This window comes from Rhinichthys klamathensis, unplaced genomic scaffold (genome assembly GCF_029890125.1).
Source record: "Rhinichthys klamathensis goyatoka isolate OS25496 unplaced genomic scaffold, OSU_Roscu_1.1 h1tg000372l_1, whole genome shotgun sequence".
NCBI classification, from domain to species: Eukaryota; Metazoa; Chordata; class Actinopteri; order Cypriniformes; family Leuciscidae; genus Rhinichthys; species Rhinichthys klamathensis.
Genome location: NW_026606879.1, coordinates 1,781,672 through 1,797,999, shown reverse-complemented (window position 1 = coordinate 1,797,999; position 16,328 = coordinate 1,781,672). Strand labels below are relative to the sequence as shown.

The window sequence follows — 16,328 nt, the reverse complement described above, 5'->3', positions numbered from 1 at the left end:
AAATTTGTGTGAGGCTTAAAAATATCACTACCATAAAAAAGAGATATATGGTCTAAAAATTTAATTACTCTGATTAACCTTGTTCAGCTTATTGAATGCATTCTCTCTCTCTCTCTCTCTCTCTCTCTCTCTCTCTCTCTCTCTCTCTCTCTCTCTCTCTCTCTCTCTCTCTCTCTCTCTCTCTCTCTCTCTCTCTCTCTCTCTCTCTCCCCCCTTTAGCCAGAAGACTTTGAGGATGTCCATTCCCACACCTTCAAGGCTAAGACCTTCAAAAAGGCAAAGAGTTGTGCAGTATGCAAGCAGGCTTTGACGAAAGAGGGCCTGGTCTGCAAAGGTCAGTACTGCCGTTACAACATATTCTATAAGATTATTATTATGATGGTGACATACTATGATTCAGCACCAGACTATCCTTGGATAGCTCATCAAAAGATCTGTTTTCATTATTTTATCAAAGTATGGTTACTGAATTTGTGTTTTTGATACAAAATGTTTATTCTAAAAATGTGAAAGAACAGAACATCCATATTATTATTAAATCTAGTTATATCTTTATTCTTTTCATATACCATACAAATATAAGAAATATATTTTGGCAGCAGCAAAATATAATTTTATGCTGTTAAAATTAGCCTGCTGTTTTAACCTATGAACTAGTGTAAAAAAAATGCCTTTCTGAATAGCAGACATCCAAGATTGAAGTGGGGCAGCAAGCTTTACAAAAACACCACAGAGCTTGACAAACTCACTAGCCATCCGTTACTCTTTTGTTCCTTCAAACATCACACTGCCCTTGCCTGTTTACTCTTTTTTTTTATAACATTTGTAATATCACAAGTTTATTTCTCTCTTTCCATCAAAAATGGTCAATTAAACAGACAATAGTACCACTTTTTGTTAATGCCCTTTAGTTTTCCTGTCTTTTGACGATTGATTGAATAATTTTTTTCTTTGTTTTAAACAAAATCAAGTCAAGTCAAGTCACCTTTATTTGTAAGGTGCTTTTTACAATACAGATGGTTTCAAAGCAGCTTTACAGTGATAACAGGAAATTAAGGTAACAAAGATTGTTTTAGCTGTACAGCAGATCTAGAAGAAAGGCATTGTCCAGTTTAAGTAAGTTCAGCATTAATTCATTTCTATTGTAAAGAACACTTAATGAAGCACCATTATGATGTTGTTAAAGGCAACAAGTGATGGAAAACATGTACAATTTGGTTGTGTTTAAGATAGACTAAAGCTCTATCAGGGTTTTCCCTGGGTCAAACATGATCTTCGGTGGTGGCGGACGACCACAGTCATCCACACACACACACAATAAAAAGTACCCTACCTATGTGAACTGTGAGCCCAGTACTGACAATAAATCAAAAATAATTGCAAAGAAACCGCTTGTAATATTAACTTATCCTATTTATTCATGAAATAAAAAATAAACACTGTCAGGACAGATCATATAACAAAGTGCTGAGAACTGTTATATTTAAAATTCTGTAAATTTATATGTAAAAAGTCACTTAGTGACTGATTTGAAAAGTTAGTAATAAAATGAACAACAACGGAACACATTACATAGAAAAAGTCTATTATTTTGCATTTACACCAATAATTGATGCACAGATTTTGTTCTGCCCATTGCTATGGTTATCACTGTCAATCGGATTCAATCGCGCATTTACATAGGTTGTCAATTCAGACACTTTGATGTGAGCAAAATATCGCTGCCATTAATCAATGAAGCTGTCAATTACTTAAGTTCAACGCGAGGTACACAAAGCTGCACTCTTGCCAAAACTCTCGTTATAATCAATGAAGCTGTCTACGCTGTGCAATGAATCTTATATTGACATTTTGCTTATACTTTGTTGGTTATAATAATAGGATTCACGAGTGTGCAGTACTCAGCTGCACCGTCTTAAACAGTGTTGAGCGGATTCTGACTAACTTAAAGCTGCAGTAGGGAGTTTTGAGAAAACGTTGACTTAGCCTGAAAATTTGAACAAGCACAACTTACAGGTCCCACCCCCTTGCTCTCTGCTGCGCTACAGCCCTCCCTCCACAGCTCTCCCTCCACAGCGGAGCCTGTCGTGAACGCGCAGGCTAGTAAACAGGGCCACCGATAACAGCGGATAAAAAGTTATATGGCACATTCACTAATAGGGACTAAATGTCAACAATATGCTTTACATTGACGATGGCCTGCCCATAATTTGACTACAAACTTGGTCCTCAAATCATTATGTATTTTCCAATAGCCTACATGTAACTTTATAACGTTGCACTCTTTCTATAAGTTATAAATAGCTAGTAAGATAACGTTAATATAACGGTAACTAACATCACAGTATGTAAGTAATTATTCTAGCGATATATAATGCTAGATAAGGTGTGCTAGTACATTATTCAGCAACATGACAAGCCAGTGAATTAGCAGGTTTCAATTGTTGCTTAGCAGAGTGCGTGACATTTTATCTACATGTTATGCGGCTAGAGTTTTGACACCGAGTCAATGGGCTCTGTGTAATTCTTTCTTTTTCGCTTGTTTATCGTCATCAGTCTTTTTCCTTTGACCTCTTTGTTTTATGAGCAGGTGTCACTCGAGAATTGGCAGTTTAGGTTGTTTCTCCGTCATAAGCACAGCTGCAGCACGCCGGCAATCTTGAGTTTGAACGACGGCTCGCGCGACGCACTGTGCAAGAGAAGGGTGTGATCAGCGCGTACACGAGCGTGATTGACACTGCTAAGACATTCCTCCTGGCTCTGATTGGTTGTTTCTGACCGGGAGCGTGTATTTCTTGCAAATGGCAATAGGACCACTGGGAGGAGCCAGAGGAGCTTGATTTTTACACAGATTATCTGTCTCATATTCTACTGTCAGGACATAATGACAGTTTTAGCAAATACATTTTTTCAAAAGTTACCTACAGCAGCTTTAAACACAATGCTGCAAAAACACGCTGTAAATAGAAACATTTAACGCTCTTCACAGAGCACATACACAAACAGTCACGCAAGCATTTTAAAGCAGCCGGCTATCAGACAGTAATGCAGAACGGCAGGTATTGTCACATTAAATTATAAAATAAATCTTTGGTGGCTGCCAAAACATTTGGCTGTCATTCAAGAAAGTGCTTTGAAATTGATGCAGAACAGAGCTTTAAGGACAACAAAACACCTATAAACATCTGGAACATTAATGTAATGCTCAGCATTTTTAAAGAAATTATTTTGGAACCACCAAAACAAATCTTTCACGGAATTTTACAAGCAAATAATTTTTTACCAGATTGCTTTACCATTAGAAAAAGTTATAATTGACCATTATGCTTTCTCTAAGAGGCACACATGATCAGTCACTTAATGTTTGCGGACACCATTGAAATGAATAAGTTTAATATTGAAATGTCTGTGACTTATCTTATAAAAAAAATAGTTGTTGTTGTTGTCATACTATATAGCTGCAAAATAGCTTACTCCAAATTAACTAATTAAAAAAACATTGAAGATAAGCAAACAGGCTGTCAATACATTTTTCCTCACAAAAGTAGTTTGTTTAGCATACTGATACTCTCCTTAATTTACATTAGGGATGGGCATGAAAACCTGAGTACTAAAGTACTCAGTACTGATCAAAACCATAATCACTTGACTAATATATTAGTGCTGTCAAAATGAATGCGTTAGAGGCAGGGTAGGTGATTTGTTCCAGAAACATTTTTGTTATGCTGGTTGAAAGTCTCTTCACGTCCTGTTAGCGAAGGGAACAATGCCATGGTCACTTTAAGGAAGTATTTTAATAGTTTATGGTCATGTGGCCCAGGGTGACAAGTCCTTTTGTTCTGTTGTGATATACAGTATTACACACATTTTTGTTTTGTCATGTATTTCATATCAAGGTTTCATAGATAAGAATTGTTTAATGATTTATGTGTTTGATGCTTTATTTATAAAGTTAAGAGCAGATAGTGAACACACATTTAAAGCATATTTTAAAAACTTAATTACAAATTTACATTAATTTGTTTCATATTAACACCAATAATAAGATATTCCTTTTGTCACTGTGTAGCGTTGTTGTGCTAACATTCCATGTGAAGTTACTGAGGAAATTACGTGGTCTTTCATTGCTCCCTTTGCCAAGAGCATTAAATGGCTTCATTATGACACACAAGTGTCATACTCCCTCCAAAGTCCCCACTTTAAGGGCTTTGGTCTTAAGAGTTAGTAGGGCATAGGGATGGTCACTTCTGCTTGGAATTTGCCCTGTATTTTCATACCTTCACGCACGCACCCTGCTCGCGCAGACATCATGAGTCATCAGCGCGTTTCATGCAGAATTCGACACTAGACAGATGTCAGTCACCTTGCACTGCAAAAGAAACAGCAGCCACCTTTTACAGTTCCTCCTGAACCAAAACAACAAACTTATGCTTCGTTCACACCATAACTACTGTCATTTGGAAGAGATGGAACCCTGAGTTTCAATGGAAGCACTATCAACGCCAAAATGAATATTGCATATTTTGAAATCTGGATATGCCAAATGCAGCATTTCTTAAAGTCACCATGAAATCTAAATTAACCAATTATATGCCCTCCTAATCTTTAATCAAAATAAATTCCCCCTCCCACCAGCGACATCTCTTCTCTGATGAAGTGTTTTTGGCGCAAGGATGGGACAACCTTGGCACTCACATGAGATTGCAAAGCAATGGCAATCGACAACAATCCAATCAATTCCCGGAGGACAAAATTAAGTTCCGCCCAACATTTTTTCTAGTTTGAGAAGCCGTTTCCCTCGAATATGTCACACTATGACTATCACTACTTCCATTTAATAGACTTTAAATTACTTTAAAAAAATCTTACATTATTATGCTTTATAATCGACATTGTGTAAGGTAAATGCCTTAAAAAATGTATTGGTTATAAGGTAACCAATATATATATATATATATATATATATATATATATATATATATATATATATATATATAATGGAGGTAATTGGCAAAAATGTGCGTTATTTATTTATTTATTTCTTGGTGTGAGCAATATATATATTGCTCACACCAATAAATAAATAAATAACGCCCATTTCTGCCAATTACCTTCATTGTGTGCATGTGTGGCATACATGCCTGCAATTTATCATGAAAAACAGTTTCAAAACTCGTATTATTGTGCATTTAAATGTACTTACTGATATCAGTGTAGTTTTAGACAGGCAGTGAGGGCAGTGTTTTAGAGACAAAGTCATGGAGTAATTTCTGTGTATCATTAAATATGTGTACTAATAATAACCCTTTATTATTATTTTTTTAAATCAAGTACGCTCAAATGAGTTAAAATATAGTCACATAATTAATCAGCCTAATGAAAGCGGTTTTATTTAAATGGAGCAGGTCACCTCAGGAGCTGACATCATGATCACATAACAAGCCGAATACAGTACACTTTCTTTTGGTAATCCCCTTTATTGGACAATTTCTCCCCTACAATAACCATGAAGAACCATGGCTGAATTGTGTATAAAATATTGCAAATAGTAAATTTCTACAATGGCAGGGTACAGTTTTTTTTCTTAAGTAGTAACACCATACAATACTATCCAACATCAAAAATAGAATGACTGTTACATATGTAAATCATTTAAACTTGATAGGTCTTTGACTTCTGCTAGGCAATCAGCTCGCTTGCTCCTTTTACTTCAAAAATTTAAGTAGTCTCACTTATGGTCATTTTCTGGTAAGCTGGTGATAAGCTACTAATATAATTTAAAAAAAATCAACAAAACTTTCTATTTGATCAAATGGTTGCTAGAGGTCTTTTTAAGGACACTAGATAAAGTAGATGGATGCTGATAAGATGGCTCTCTGGAGTGGTGATGGTGGGGGTTTGTGTTTTATGTTCAAGTTTATATTTGTGCAACCACAGCAGCATGTCAACTTGCTCACTGCAGCATGTCTGTGTATGTATTAGCAGTTGCACAGCTTTGTACTTGCAATGCATCAGCAGTGTAAGCAGATCCACTGTGACCAACTACTTGTCATATCCATAATAACATGCTAAAGGTTTATCCTGAGAGTTGTCATGACTGAAATATGTTTAGTTATAAAATTTTACATGGTGCATGCTAGGGGTGCAACATTTCAAGTTTCTCATGGTTCGGTTCATATTGGGGTTTTGGGATCAAGGTTTCATTGCGATTTGTTTGGGGTGGAGTACAATGTATATAAAAAGTCTACACACCCCTGTAAAAAAAAGCTGGATTTTTTTTTGTGATCTAATAAATGAAACAAAGAAGATAAATTGGCATCTTGGCTTGAGAATATTTTCCTACTCTTCTTTGTAAAAAACGTTCCAGATCTGTTAATTTCTGAGGGCATCTCCTGTGCACGTACCTCTTCAGGTCCCCCCACGGATTTTCTATAGGATTCAGGTCTGGGCAATTAGAAAACATTAACCTTCCTTTGCTGAATCCATCATTGTTATGCCGAAAGGTGAAAGTTCTGTTCATTTTCAGCTTTCTAGCAGATCAATCTTGGTCTCATCAGACCATAACACAATTTTCCTCATAGTTTTGGCAAACTAGTTATATGTTTTTGCAAAGTTTAGCCGTAACATAGTATTTTATTTTATTTTATTTTTTTCAGTAAATGTAAGAGACTATTATATTATATTATATTATATTATATACGTTTGCGTATTTTTCAAGATGCCATTCCATCCGTGCGTTTCTGGGTGCGGTAGGGCTCTGTCCCCCTCTGACGGTCACAAGATTTGTATCACGTGTTTGGGCTTAAAGCTTGCTGAGGCAGCTCTTGTGGATGAGTCATGTTCCTATTGCGGGAATATGACCATCTCGGTGTTAAGGTCGAGACTCGCCTTCGTTCGCGAAGGTGGAGGCCCTGCTCTATAGGGTCTCTTCTGGGCTATACCTTCCCAGAGGCCTAGAGTGCCATCTGGGCTGGGTGACCTGAGGATTACAGTGAGGGGTAATCCGCCCGGCAAAGCCCCGTGGATCCCTCACTACTCTCTTACACCGCAGCCGGTGGAGCTCCCCGATGAGCGTGCTGGTCCCTCTGTGGTGGACCGACCAGCCGTCTCGTTTGGGGCCCTTTCAGAGGACAGGATGTCCATCACAGCATCGGACGGGGAGCTGGGCTCTGGAGATGACGACTCGGCTGCGCTGCCTCCCTCTGGGAAACCAGCGTTGCCCAAGCCGGATCCAGAGATGGCAGCTATGCTCAAGAAGGCCGCCGAGGCGGTAGGGCTCGAGTGGAACCCTCCACCATGTCCCGAACCATCTCGGTTGGATGATTGGTTTCTCGGAGCGGGCCGGTCTTGTTCTCAGCCCGCCGCTCCGCTACCTTTCTTTCCTGAAGTGCATGAGGAGTTGACAAGGGCATGGATGGCACCTTTCTCTGCCAGAAATCGCCCGAGTAGCTCCTCCCCCCTCACTACCCTTGATGGGGGAGCGGTAAAGGGTTATGAGGCTATCCCTCCGATGGAGCGGTCTGTTGCGATGCAGCTGTGTCCAGCGACCGCTAGCTCATGGAAGGAGGATCCTCGTCTCCCCTCTAAGGGCTGTACGTTTTTTGTCCGTTCTCACGGACAAGGCTTACAAAGCCTGTGGGCAAGCCGCTTCCTCTCTGCATGCCATGGCGTTGCTTCAGGTTCACCAGGCCCATGCACTCATGAGCACGAGGGTAGCCCAGACCATGAGCTCATGGGTGAGCTCCGCACTGCAACCGACCTCGCCCTCCGGGGCACGAAGGTTGCAGCTCACGCGATCGGTCTGACGATGTCCACCCTTGTGGTCCAGGAGCACCATCTCTGGCTCAACCTGGCGGATATGAAAGAAGCGGACAAGGTTCGGTTCCTCAACTCTCCCATTTCTCAGGTTGGGCTGTTCGGCGACACGGTAGAGAACTTTTCCCAGCAGTTCTCGGTCGCCCAAAAGCAGATGGAGGCCATCCGGCACATCCTGCCCCGACGACCTGCTCTTGACATGTAGTTGCAAAGTTACTTATAGTCAACAGAATGTTCAAAAGGGACCATCAAAAGAAAGTGTTACCAAAATTTGTGATATTTACTCAAATAATCCGCCTAATGGTGCACAGGTTATTAAACAATCATGATTTATGTATTTATTTAACATGTATGTTTGCATTAAAAGTAACGAGAATGAGCCAAATGAAGATAAATATGCGTTCTGAAGACTGACGTGTTTATTGAACCAATCAGATAAGAGTAAATCGAGTGTCAGCGAGAAGCTCATCTGATTGGCTGCATGATGAAGGTGGACCCGCCCTCCTCTTCGCGCTTGCAAAACTCATTCAGTGAGAGAATCGTGCCAAAATTGGAAGGGCAGGTAAAAGAAAGACGCAACTGTACAAATCGGGTTATTTCGGGAACTTTTTTGCCGCATGTACACAATAAGTAATTTAGACATTTGCAACAGTTTATTTATTTACACAAAGTTTGATTTTACGCGATCAATCTGTTTTGCAGTCCCTGACTCTGTTGTTTTGGTTGCAAATAGCTGTTCACAGGCTTGCAATGCTTTTGGCCGCATTTGTGCGCAAAAACCGTGCCAAAAGTGTAAGTGCGGAAAATGGAAGTCAGAAGAATACAGATCCTATTTATTTTGCGTTAGCATGAAGCTGCAGTTTCACAATATTTATTTATTTATTTATTTAAAAGGGACAATGCATATTAATGAACATCTTAGCTTTTCAGCAATGTAAATATGCCAGAATTAGCCCCAGGGCTACTTTACATCTGCAGTCCCCTGTCAGGTCATCACAATATCAAACAAACAAGGCTAACATTTAAGTATGATGCTAAACAGTTTAGAGGACACCTTAATATTCAAATAACATATTACAAGAGACACCACTATTTTCAGACAGGTTACACATCCACATACAATAAAGTGCTATTCTATGTACTTTAGGTACATTGCAATTATGCTAAAATACTAAAAATTACAATAAAGTGCTATTCTATGTACTTTAGGTACATTGCAATTATGCTAAAATACTAAAAAAATTACAATAAAGTGCTGGATCTAATTTGGTATACATACAAATACTTAGACAATACTACAGTGATCTTATCCATATACCTCGATTTGCAAAAATAAATTTGTTGATGGTCACAATTTTGATGTGTCTTGAGCCATTGTTTAAGTTGGTTCTTAAAACTGGGGTACGTCGGACATTCTCTAATAACAACCGGTAATTTGTTCCAAATCTCTGACCCCTTAATTGACAACACATATTGTCCAAATGTTGTACGCCTGTAAGGCACCACACAATCACCCCTGATGGAAGCCCTGGTAACACTTCTTCCCTCTCCTTGTTTTTTTAATGTAATGTATTCACTCAGTGGGGGTGGGGCAAGTCCATGCAGGATCTTATATACAGCACAGGCATATTTTAGCTTTAGAAAATTTTCAAAACTTAATAAATTATATTTCTGTAATATTAAACAGTGGTGATGTGAAGGCGGTTTTCTATCAAATATTTTTAAGGCTCGTTTGAAGAGTGACTCAATTGGTTTAAGCGTTGTGACATTTGTGAGTGACCAATTTATAAAACAATATTCAATATGAGAAAAAATCATAGAATGAAGAAACATTCTGGCTGCTTTACATGAAAGTGATGGTCTGATATATTTGAAATTTGCAAGATTAAATTTTATAGTTTTTGAAAGACAATTGACATGATTTTTAAAGGACAGTGTAGGATCTAATACAACACATACATACATACATACATCTTCTTCCGCTTATCCAGGGCCGGGTCGTGGGGGCAGCAGTCTAAGCAGAGATGCCCAGACTTCCCTCTCCCTGGACACTTCCTCCAGCTCTTCCGGGGGGACACCGAGGCGTTCCCAGGCCAGCCGGGAGACATAGTCTCTCCAGCGTGTCCTAGGTCTTCCCCGGGGTCTCCTCCCAGTGGGACGTGCCCGGAACACCTCCCCGGAAAGGTGTCCAGGAGGCATCCGAAACAGATGCCCGAGCCACCTCAGCTGACCCCTCTCGATGTGGAGGAGCAGCGGCTCTACTCTGAGCTCCTCCCGAGTGACCGAGCTTCTCACCCTATCTCTAAGGGATCGCCCAGCCACCCTGCGGAGAAAGCTCATTTCGGCCGCCTGTATCCGGGATCTTGTCCTTTCGGTCATGACCCAAAGCTCATGACCATAGGTGAGAGTAGGAACGTAGATTGACCGGTAAATCGAGAGCTTTGCCTTACGGCTCAGCTCTTTCTTCACCACAACAGACCGGTACATCGACCGCATTACTGCAGAAGCTGCACCGATCCGTCTGTCAATCTCCCGTTCCATCCTTCCCTAACTCGTGAACAAAACCCCAAGATACTTAAACTCCTCCACTTGAGGAAGGATCTCTCCACCAACCTGAAGTGAGCAAGCCGCCCTTTTCCGACTGAGGACCATGGCCTCTGATTTGGAGGCGCTGATTCTCATCCCAACCGCTTCACACTCGGCTGCAAACCGTCCCAGTGCATGCTGAAGGTCCTGGTGTGAGGGGGCCAACACGACAACATCATCCGCAAAGAGCAGAGACGAAATCGCGTGGTCCCCAAACCTGACACCCTCCGGCCCCTGGCTGCGCCTAGAAATTCTGTCCATAAAAATTATGAACAGAACCGGCGACAAAGGGCAGCCCTGCCGGAGTCCAACGTGCACCGGGAAGAAGTCTGACTTACTACCGGCAATGCGAACCAAGCTCCTGCTTCGGTCATACAGGGACCGGACAGCCCTTTGCAAAGGACCCGGGACCCCATACTCCCGGAGCACCCTCCACAGGCCGCCTCGGGGGACACAGTCGAATGCCTTCTCCAAATCCACAAAGCACATGTGGACTGGTTGGGCAAACTCCCATGAACCCTCCAGCACCCTGTAGAGGGTATAGAGCTGGTCCAGTGTTCCACGGCCCGGACGAAAACCACACTGTTCCTCCTGAATCCGAGGTTCCACTATCGGCCGTATTCTCCTCTCCAGTACCCTGGCATAGACTTTCCCAGGGAGGCTGAGAAGTGTGATCCCCCTGTAGTTGGAACACACCCTCCGGTCCCCCTTCTTAAAAAGAGGGACCACCACCCCGGTCTGCCATCCCAGAGGCACTGTCCCCGACCGCCACGCGATGCTGCAGAGCCGTGTCAGCCAAGACAGCCCCACAACATCCAGAGACTTGAGGTACTCAGGGCGGATCTCATCCACCCCCGGTGCCTTGCCACCGAGGAGTTTCTTGACTACCTCGGTGACCTCAGCTAGGGTGATGGACGAGTCCACCTCTGAGCCCCCAGCCTCTGCTTCCTCAATAGAAGACGTGACGGCGGGATTGAGGAGATCCTCGAAGTATTCCTTCCACCGTCCGACGACATCCCCAGTTGAGGTCAACAGCTGCCCACCTCCACTGTAAACAGCGTTGGTAGGGCACTGTTTCCCTCTCCTGAGGCGCCGGACAGTTTGCCAGAATCTCTTCGAGGCCAGCCGATAGTCCTTCTCCATGGCCTCACCGAACTCCTCCCAGGCCCGAGTTTTTGCCTCCACAACCACCCGGGCTGCAGTCCGCTTGGCCTGCCGGTACCTGTCAGCTGCCTCAGGAGTCCCACAAGCCAACCAGGCCCAATAGGACTCCTTCTTCAGCTTGACGGCATCCTTTACTTCCGGTGTCCACCACCGGGTTCGGGGATTGCCGCCTCGACAGGCACCGGAGACCTTACGGCCACAGCTCCGAGCCGCCGCTTCGACAATGGAGGCGGAGAACATGGTCCACTCAGACTCAATATCTCCAGCCTCCCTCGGGATCCGGTCGTGGCTCTGCCGGAGGTGGGAGTTGAAGATCTCTCTGACAGGAGATTTGGCCAAACGTTCCCAGCAAACCCTTACAGTACGCTTGGGTCTGCCGTGTCTGTCCAGCTTCCTCCCCCGCCATCGGATCCAACTCACCACCAGGTGGTGGTCAGTTGACAGCTCCGCCCCTCTCTTCACCCGAGTGTCCAAGACATACGGCAGCAGGTCAGATGAAACGACCACAAAGTCGATCATCGACCTACGACCTAGGGTGTCCTGGTGCCACGTGCACGTTCAGGGGATTCCCCCGGGTCTATTTTCGGATGCCCCGCGGGTTTCCCTTGATGCTCCAGAATCGGATCTGTTGTCCATCGCAGCATCACAGGGCGGGCTAGAATCTTCAGGAAGTGAAGATTCGACAGTGCTGCCACTTTCAGGTGTGCATATGGCATTTGTCGAGTCAGATCCTGAGAGATGATGGCCATGCTTTCCCGGGCCGCTGCGAGCATCGGACTAGAGTGGAACCTTTCACCCTGTCCTGAGCGCTCGCTGCTGGACAATTGGTTTTTGGGTGTGGCCGCTGACTCCTGTCAGCATCCACTCCAATACCTTTCTTCCCGGATGTGCATCAGGAGATCTCGAAATCCTCGAAGACCCCCATGTCTTCCAGCGATCCCTCGTTGATCTCCTCCGCCCTTCCTTCCCTCGATGGGCCGCTGCCCATGGGTACACTGGGGTCCCCCCGGTTGAACGCCCTGTTGCGATGCTACTGTGTCCTCAGAGTGCTTCTTCTCGGCGCGATCCTAAGCACCCGTCCGAAGCCTGTAGTTTTTCGTCTACACTTGTGGCAAAATCCTATAGCGCTACAGGACAGGCAGCCGCCTCACTGCATGCCATGGCCATTTTGCTGGTCTACCAGGCCCAGATGCTCAGGGACATGCACAAGGGCAGGACTGACCCAGGGCTCTATAATGAGCTGCGCGCCGCCACTGACCTTGCTCTCCGAGCGACGAAAGTGGCCGCACGCTCCCTGGGTCAGGTGATGTCCACCAATGTGGTCCAGGAACGACACCTGTGGCTCAACCTGGCTGATGGGACTCAGTTCTTTCCAGGAGGTGGTAGCAGGCCACTCCTTCCCCCGGTGGAGGGCTGGGGGAGAATCCTCTTTTCTCAGAAAGAACTGACTCTCCCGTCTCTGAGCACAGAGTTCTCGGACGACACGGTGCGCCGCCCTCGAGCCGTGCACCCCTCGTCCTCCTCTGTTTCAGAGTCGGATGACAGTGCGCGCCGTCCCCGGACCGTACCGCTCTCATCCCCCTCTGTCGCCAGAACCCTGGCAGAGCAGGCCCCCGCGGAACGCTGGTCCTTCCCTGGCCTCCTCTCTCAGGGCGCTATGCCGTCCACGTCCGGGCCGGGCATTCCGCTTCGCTGCACCACCGAGGGGACGTCTGTGGTTCGCTTTACTCCGCTGGCACAGTTCTTGGGAGCCTGGCTACAGCTTCCCAATCTGTTCCGCTGGGTCGTGCGAACCATCGGCTCGGCTATGCGATTCAGTTCGCACGGTCTCCTATATGGTCGGTGGCTATGCCCCTATCATGAGAGCGGAGCTACCCTACTGGCGAAGGGTACGATCCAGAATGTCCCTCCAGCCGAAATGAGGTCCGGGTTTTACAGCCCCTACCTCATTGTCCCGGAGAAATCCGGTGGGTTACGGCCAATCCTGGACCGGCGCATCTGAACCACCGCCTTCACAGGCTGCCGTTCAAGATGCTCCTGGCCAAACGCATTTTTGAATGTGTGCGGCCACAGGATTGGTTTGCAGCGATCGACCTGAAGGACGCCTACTTTTATGTCTCCATTCGGGCTAGCCCTGTCTCTTCACGCCTTCACAAAGGTTGTCGAGGCAGCCCTTGTTCCTCCGTGGGAACACGGGGTTCGCATCCTGAACTTTCTCGGCGACTGGCTATCCTAGCTCACTCTTGAGACCAGGTTTGCGAACACAGGGACGCAGTGCTCCGGCACCTAGCTCGTCTGGGGCTTCGGGTCAACTGGGAAAAGAGGAAACTTTGCCCCGTGCAGAGGATCTCTTTTCTCGGTATATACTTGGTCGCCTTCTCCACTCAGCCACTGCTGACTTGCCTGAGACAATCAAGCGCAAGAGTACGGTTCCACTGAAGTTTTTTCAGAGGCTCCTGGGGCACCCCTGAACTGTTTCCAGGGTTGTAGTGCGCGGACACAAGCAAACATGAACATGAAACATGAAAATCAGCTTCCATCACAGACTGAAGAACGTAAACTGGAACGAATGCTTAACATTCGAAAAGGAAGAGACTTTAGGAATGCATTTAACCATTTCAAATGTAAGTTGAAAATATTCTGGCTGACCCCCCAACGTGAGATTTTCAAGGCGACCGTTATTTAGAATGTATCACTTTATTGTTTCCATGGTGACGCGTCATTGCTTGTCACGTGACACACCACAGCCACAATAGCGCTGAATGACTGAGGATCTGATTTGATCTGATTCTTCATTTTTTATTTAAAATATTCTCAAAATTGTTAGCTATAGCATGAAATATCTGAAATTCAGGTTGTCAAATATGTGCAAGTGGATGTGTTTTGTTGTTTAAACACCTTTATAACAATCGTGTTAGTTGAGCTATATGCGCAATGGGCGCCGCCATGTTAGTTTGTGCCACAGTTCAGAGAATCGGTTCAGTTGGATTTACAACATGTGAATTTACCCACTTCTCCCGAAATACATGAAAGTAATTGGCCGGTGAACTGAGAGAAGAATAGAGTAAATTTTACTTACACAATGTGTATCCGATATAAATAAAATGTGTTGTCTAATTATAATGGAAAGGATTATTATTGCCACTTCCATAGACATCAGTGTGTATTTTACAAACTCTAAATGTATTGCTTTGTTAGTACTTATGGTGGTGATGGCGCAGTGGATAAGACACATGCCTTTGGTGTGAGAGACCCGGGTTCGAATCCACTGTGAGACACCAATGTGTCCCTGAGCAAGACACTTAACCCCTAGTTGCTCCAGAGGCGTGCGACCTCTGACATATATAGCAATTGTAAGTCGCTTTGGATAAAAGCGTCAGCTAAATGAATAAATGTAAATGTAAAACACTGAAATAAACATTATGTGGTTGAAAACACTGAATAGTTGTGATATATGGCAACCGCTGAGTGCGTCCGTCCCTGGCTCAGCGCCAGCCAAAGCGCGTTTGAATTTAGCAGTTGTTCACGTGATGAATGATCCTATCACACCGGTGTGATCGTACGCTCCGGGGACCATCCAAGACTGATCACACCAGTGAGATCGTACACGTCAAAGGGTTAACCCTCTGGGGTCTGAGATGTTTTCTGGGCCCTGGAGGTGTTCTGACATGCCCTGTCATTTGTGCTTATTTCTGTTATTTGTAACATTTTCATGGCTAAAATCTGATTACACTGTATTCAGCACAAACTCTGCTACAATAATATATGAGCAGCCTGTATGTAAAAGTTTGTAATTTTGAGAAAATAACGTTTAGGTGTGGTTTGTGAAAAAAAAAAATTTAAGTCACTGAAATAAGGCCATAAAACCCATACTGATTATTTGTTCACAAGACTTTTGAAAACTGAATCACGTAGCCTAGAACCGGGGTTTTTAAAGTGAGGGCCACAGCAAGTTGGGAAAGAAAAACCGAAAAAATATTTATATTATTATTAGGGCTGTCAAAATAACGCGTTAATTTCGATTAATTAATCTTAGAAGAAATAACGCGTAAAAAAAAATAACGCAGATTAATCCATTGATCCGTTTTGACCTTTGCGGAGCCGTTCTAGCCGTAGCCACCATTCGTGTAAAAAGGAGGGAGACAAGAACGCACTGCTTGGATCATTGTTTGGAACATTTACTTATAACAAACGGAGTTCGTCAACTCTAAAGTACCACATCAATGCAAAGCATCCAGGAGTGTGTGCGTGAGTCGGTGAGTGTGTCTGAGAGAAAGCGCGCTTGTGTGTGTGTGTGTTGTAACTTTTCACGCGCGCTCTCACGTCACACAACCATTTTCTCACGCACAGAAAAATCGCGCACCAAACGGAAACAGACAAGACAGAGCACGTTACTTATGATATTTAAAAAATCTCAGCTCTCAGATTCTGTCAATTTTATTACGAAAATCAAACAATAAATACCGTTTTGGCGCTTGTAAATGTGACATGAGTCATGACAGATCCCATAGCGGCACGTGAACCGATCATCTCTAGCTAATAGTAAAACACGAATGACTAATGTTGAAAGATAAAGTAGGGCAGCCTAAAACTTACCGAAATGTATATTCCTCGATCAATCAGTGTTTTTCCACCGCGAAAAGAGGTCAATAAAATAGCTGGAGAACAATTATGTCACATAACATTTAGCCTAAGTTACCTCAGGAAAGCCATTTCATGACCACATAGCACGTTATAGTTGGCTATAAAAAAAGAGCTATAGA

The 16,328-nt window shown here is 43.9% G+C and overlaps 1 protein-coding gene across 10 annotated transcripts in view; it reads left to right on the top strand.

The window, feature by feature from the left end:
- The window catches only part of tns1a (tensin 1a), a 141,520-nt gene that overhangs the window by 17,706 nt on the left and 107,486 nt on the right, over positions 1-16,328 (top strand). For 7 of the 10 annotated variants that reach the window (XM_056233632.1, XM_056233630.1, XM_056233628.1 and 4 more), the window contains one exon: positions 220-334. In XM_056233632.1, the coding sequence (XP_056089607.1) occupies positions 220-334 (115 nt within the window). Of the gene's footprint in view, positions 1-218; positions 335-16,328 lie in introns of those variants that run through there. The other 3 variants (XM_056233638.1, XM_056233637.1, XM_056233635.1) reach the window with 1 other exon arrangement.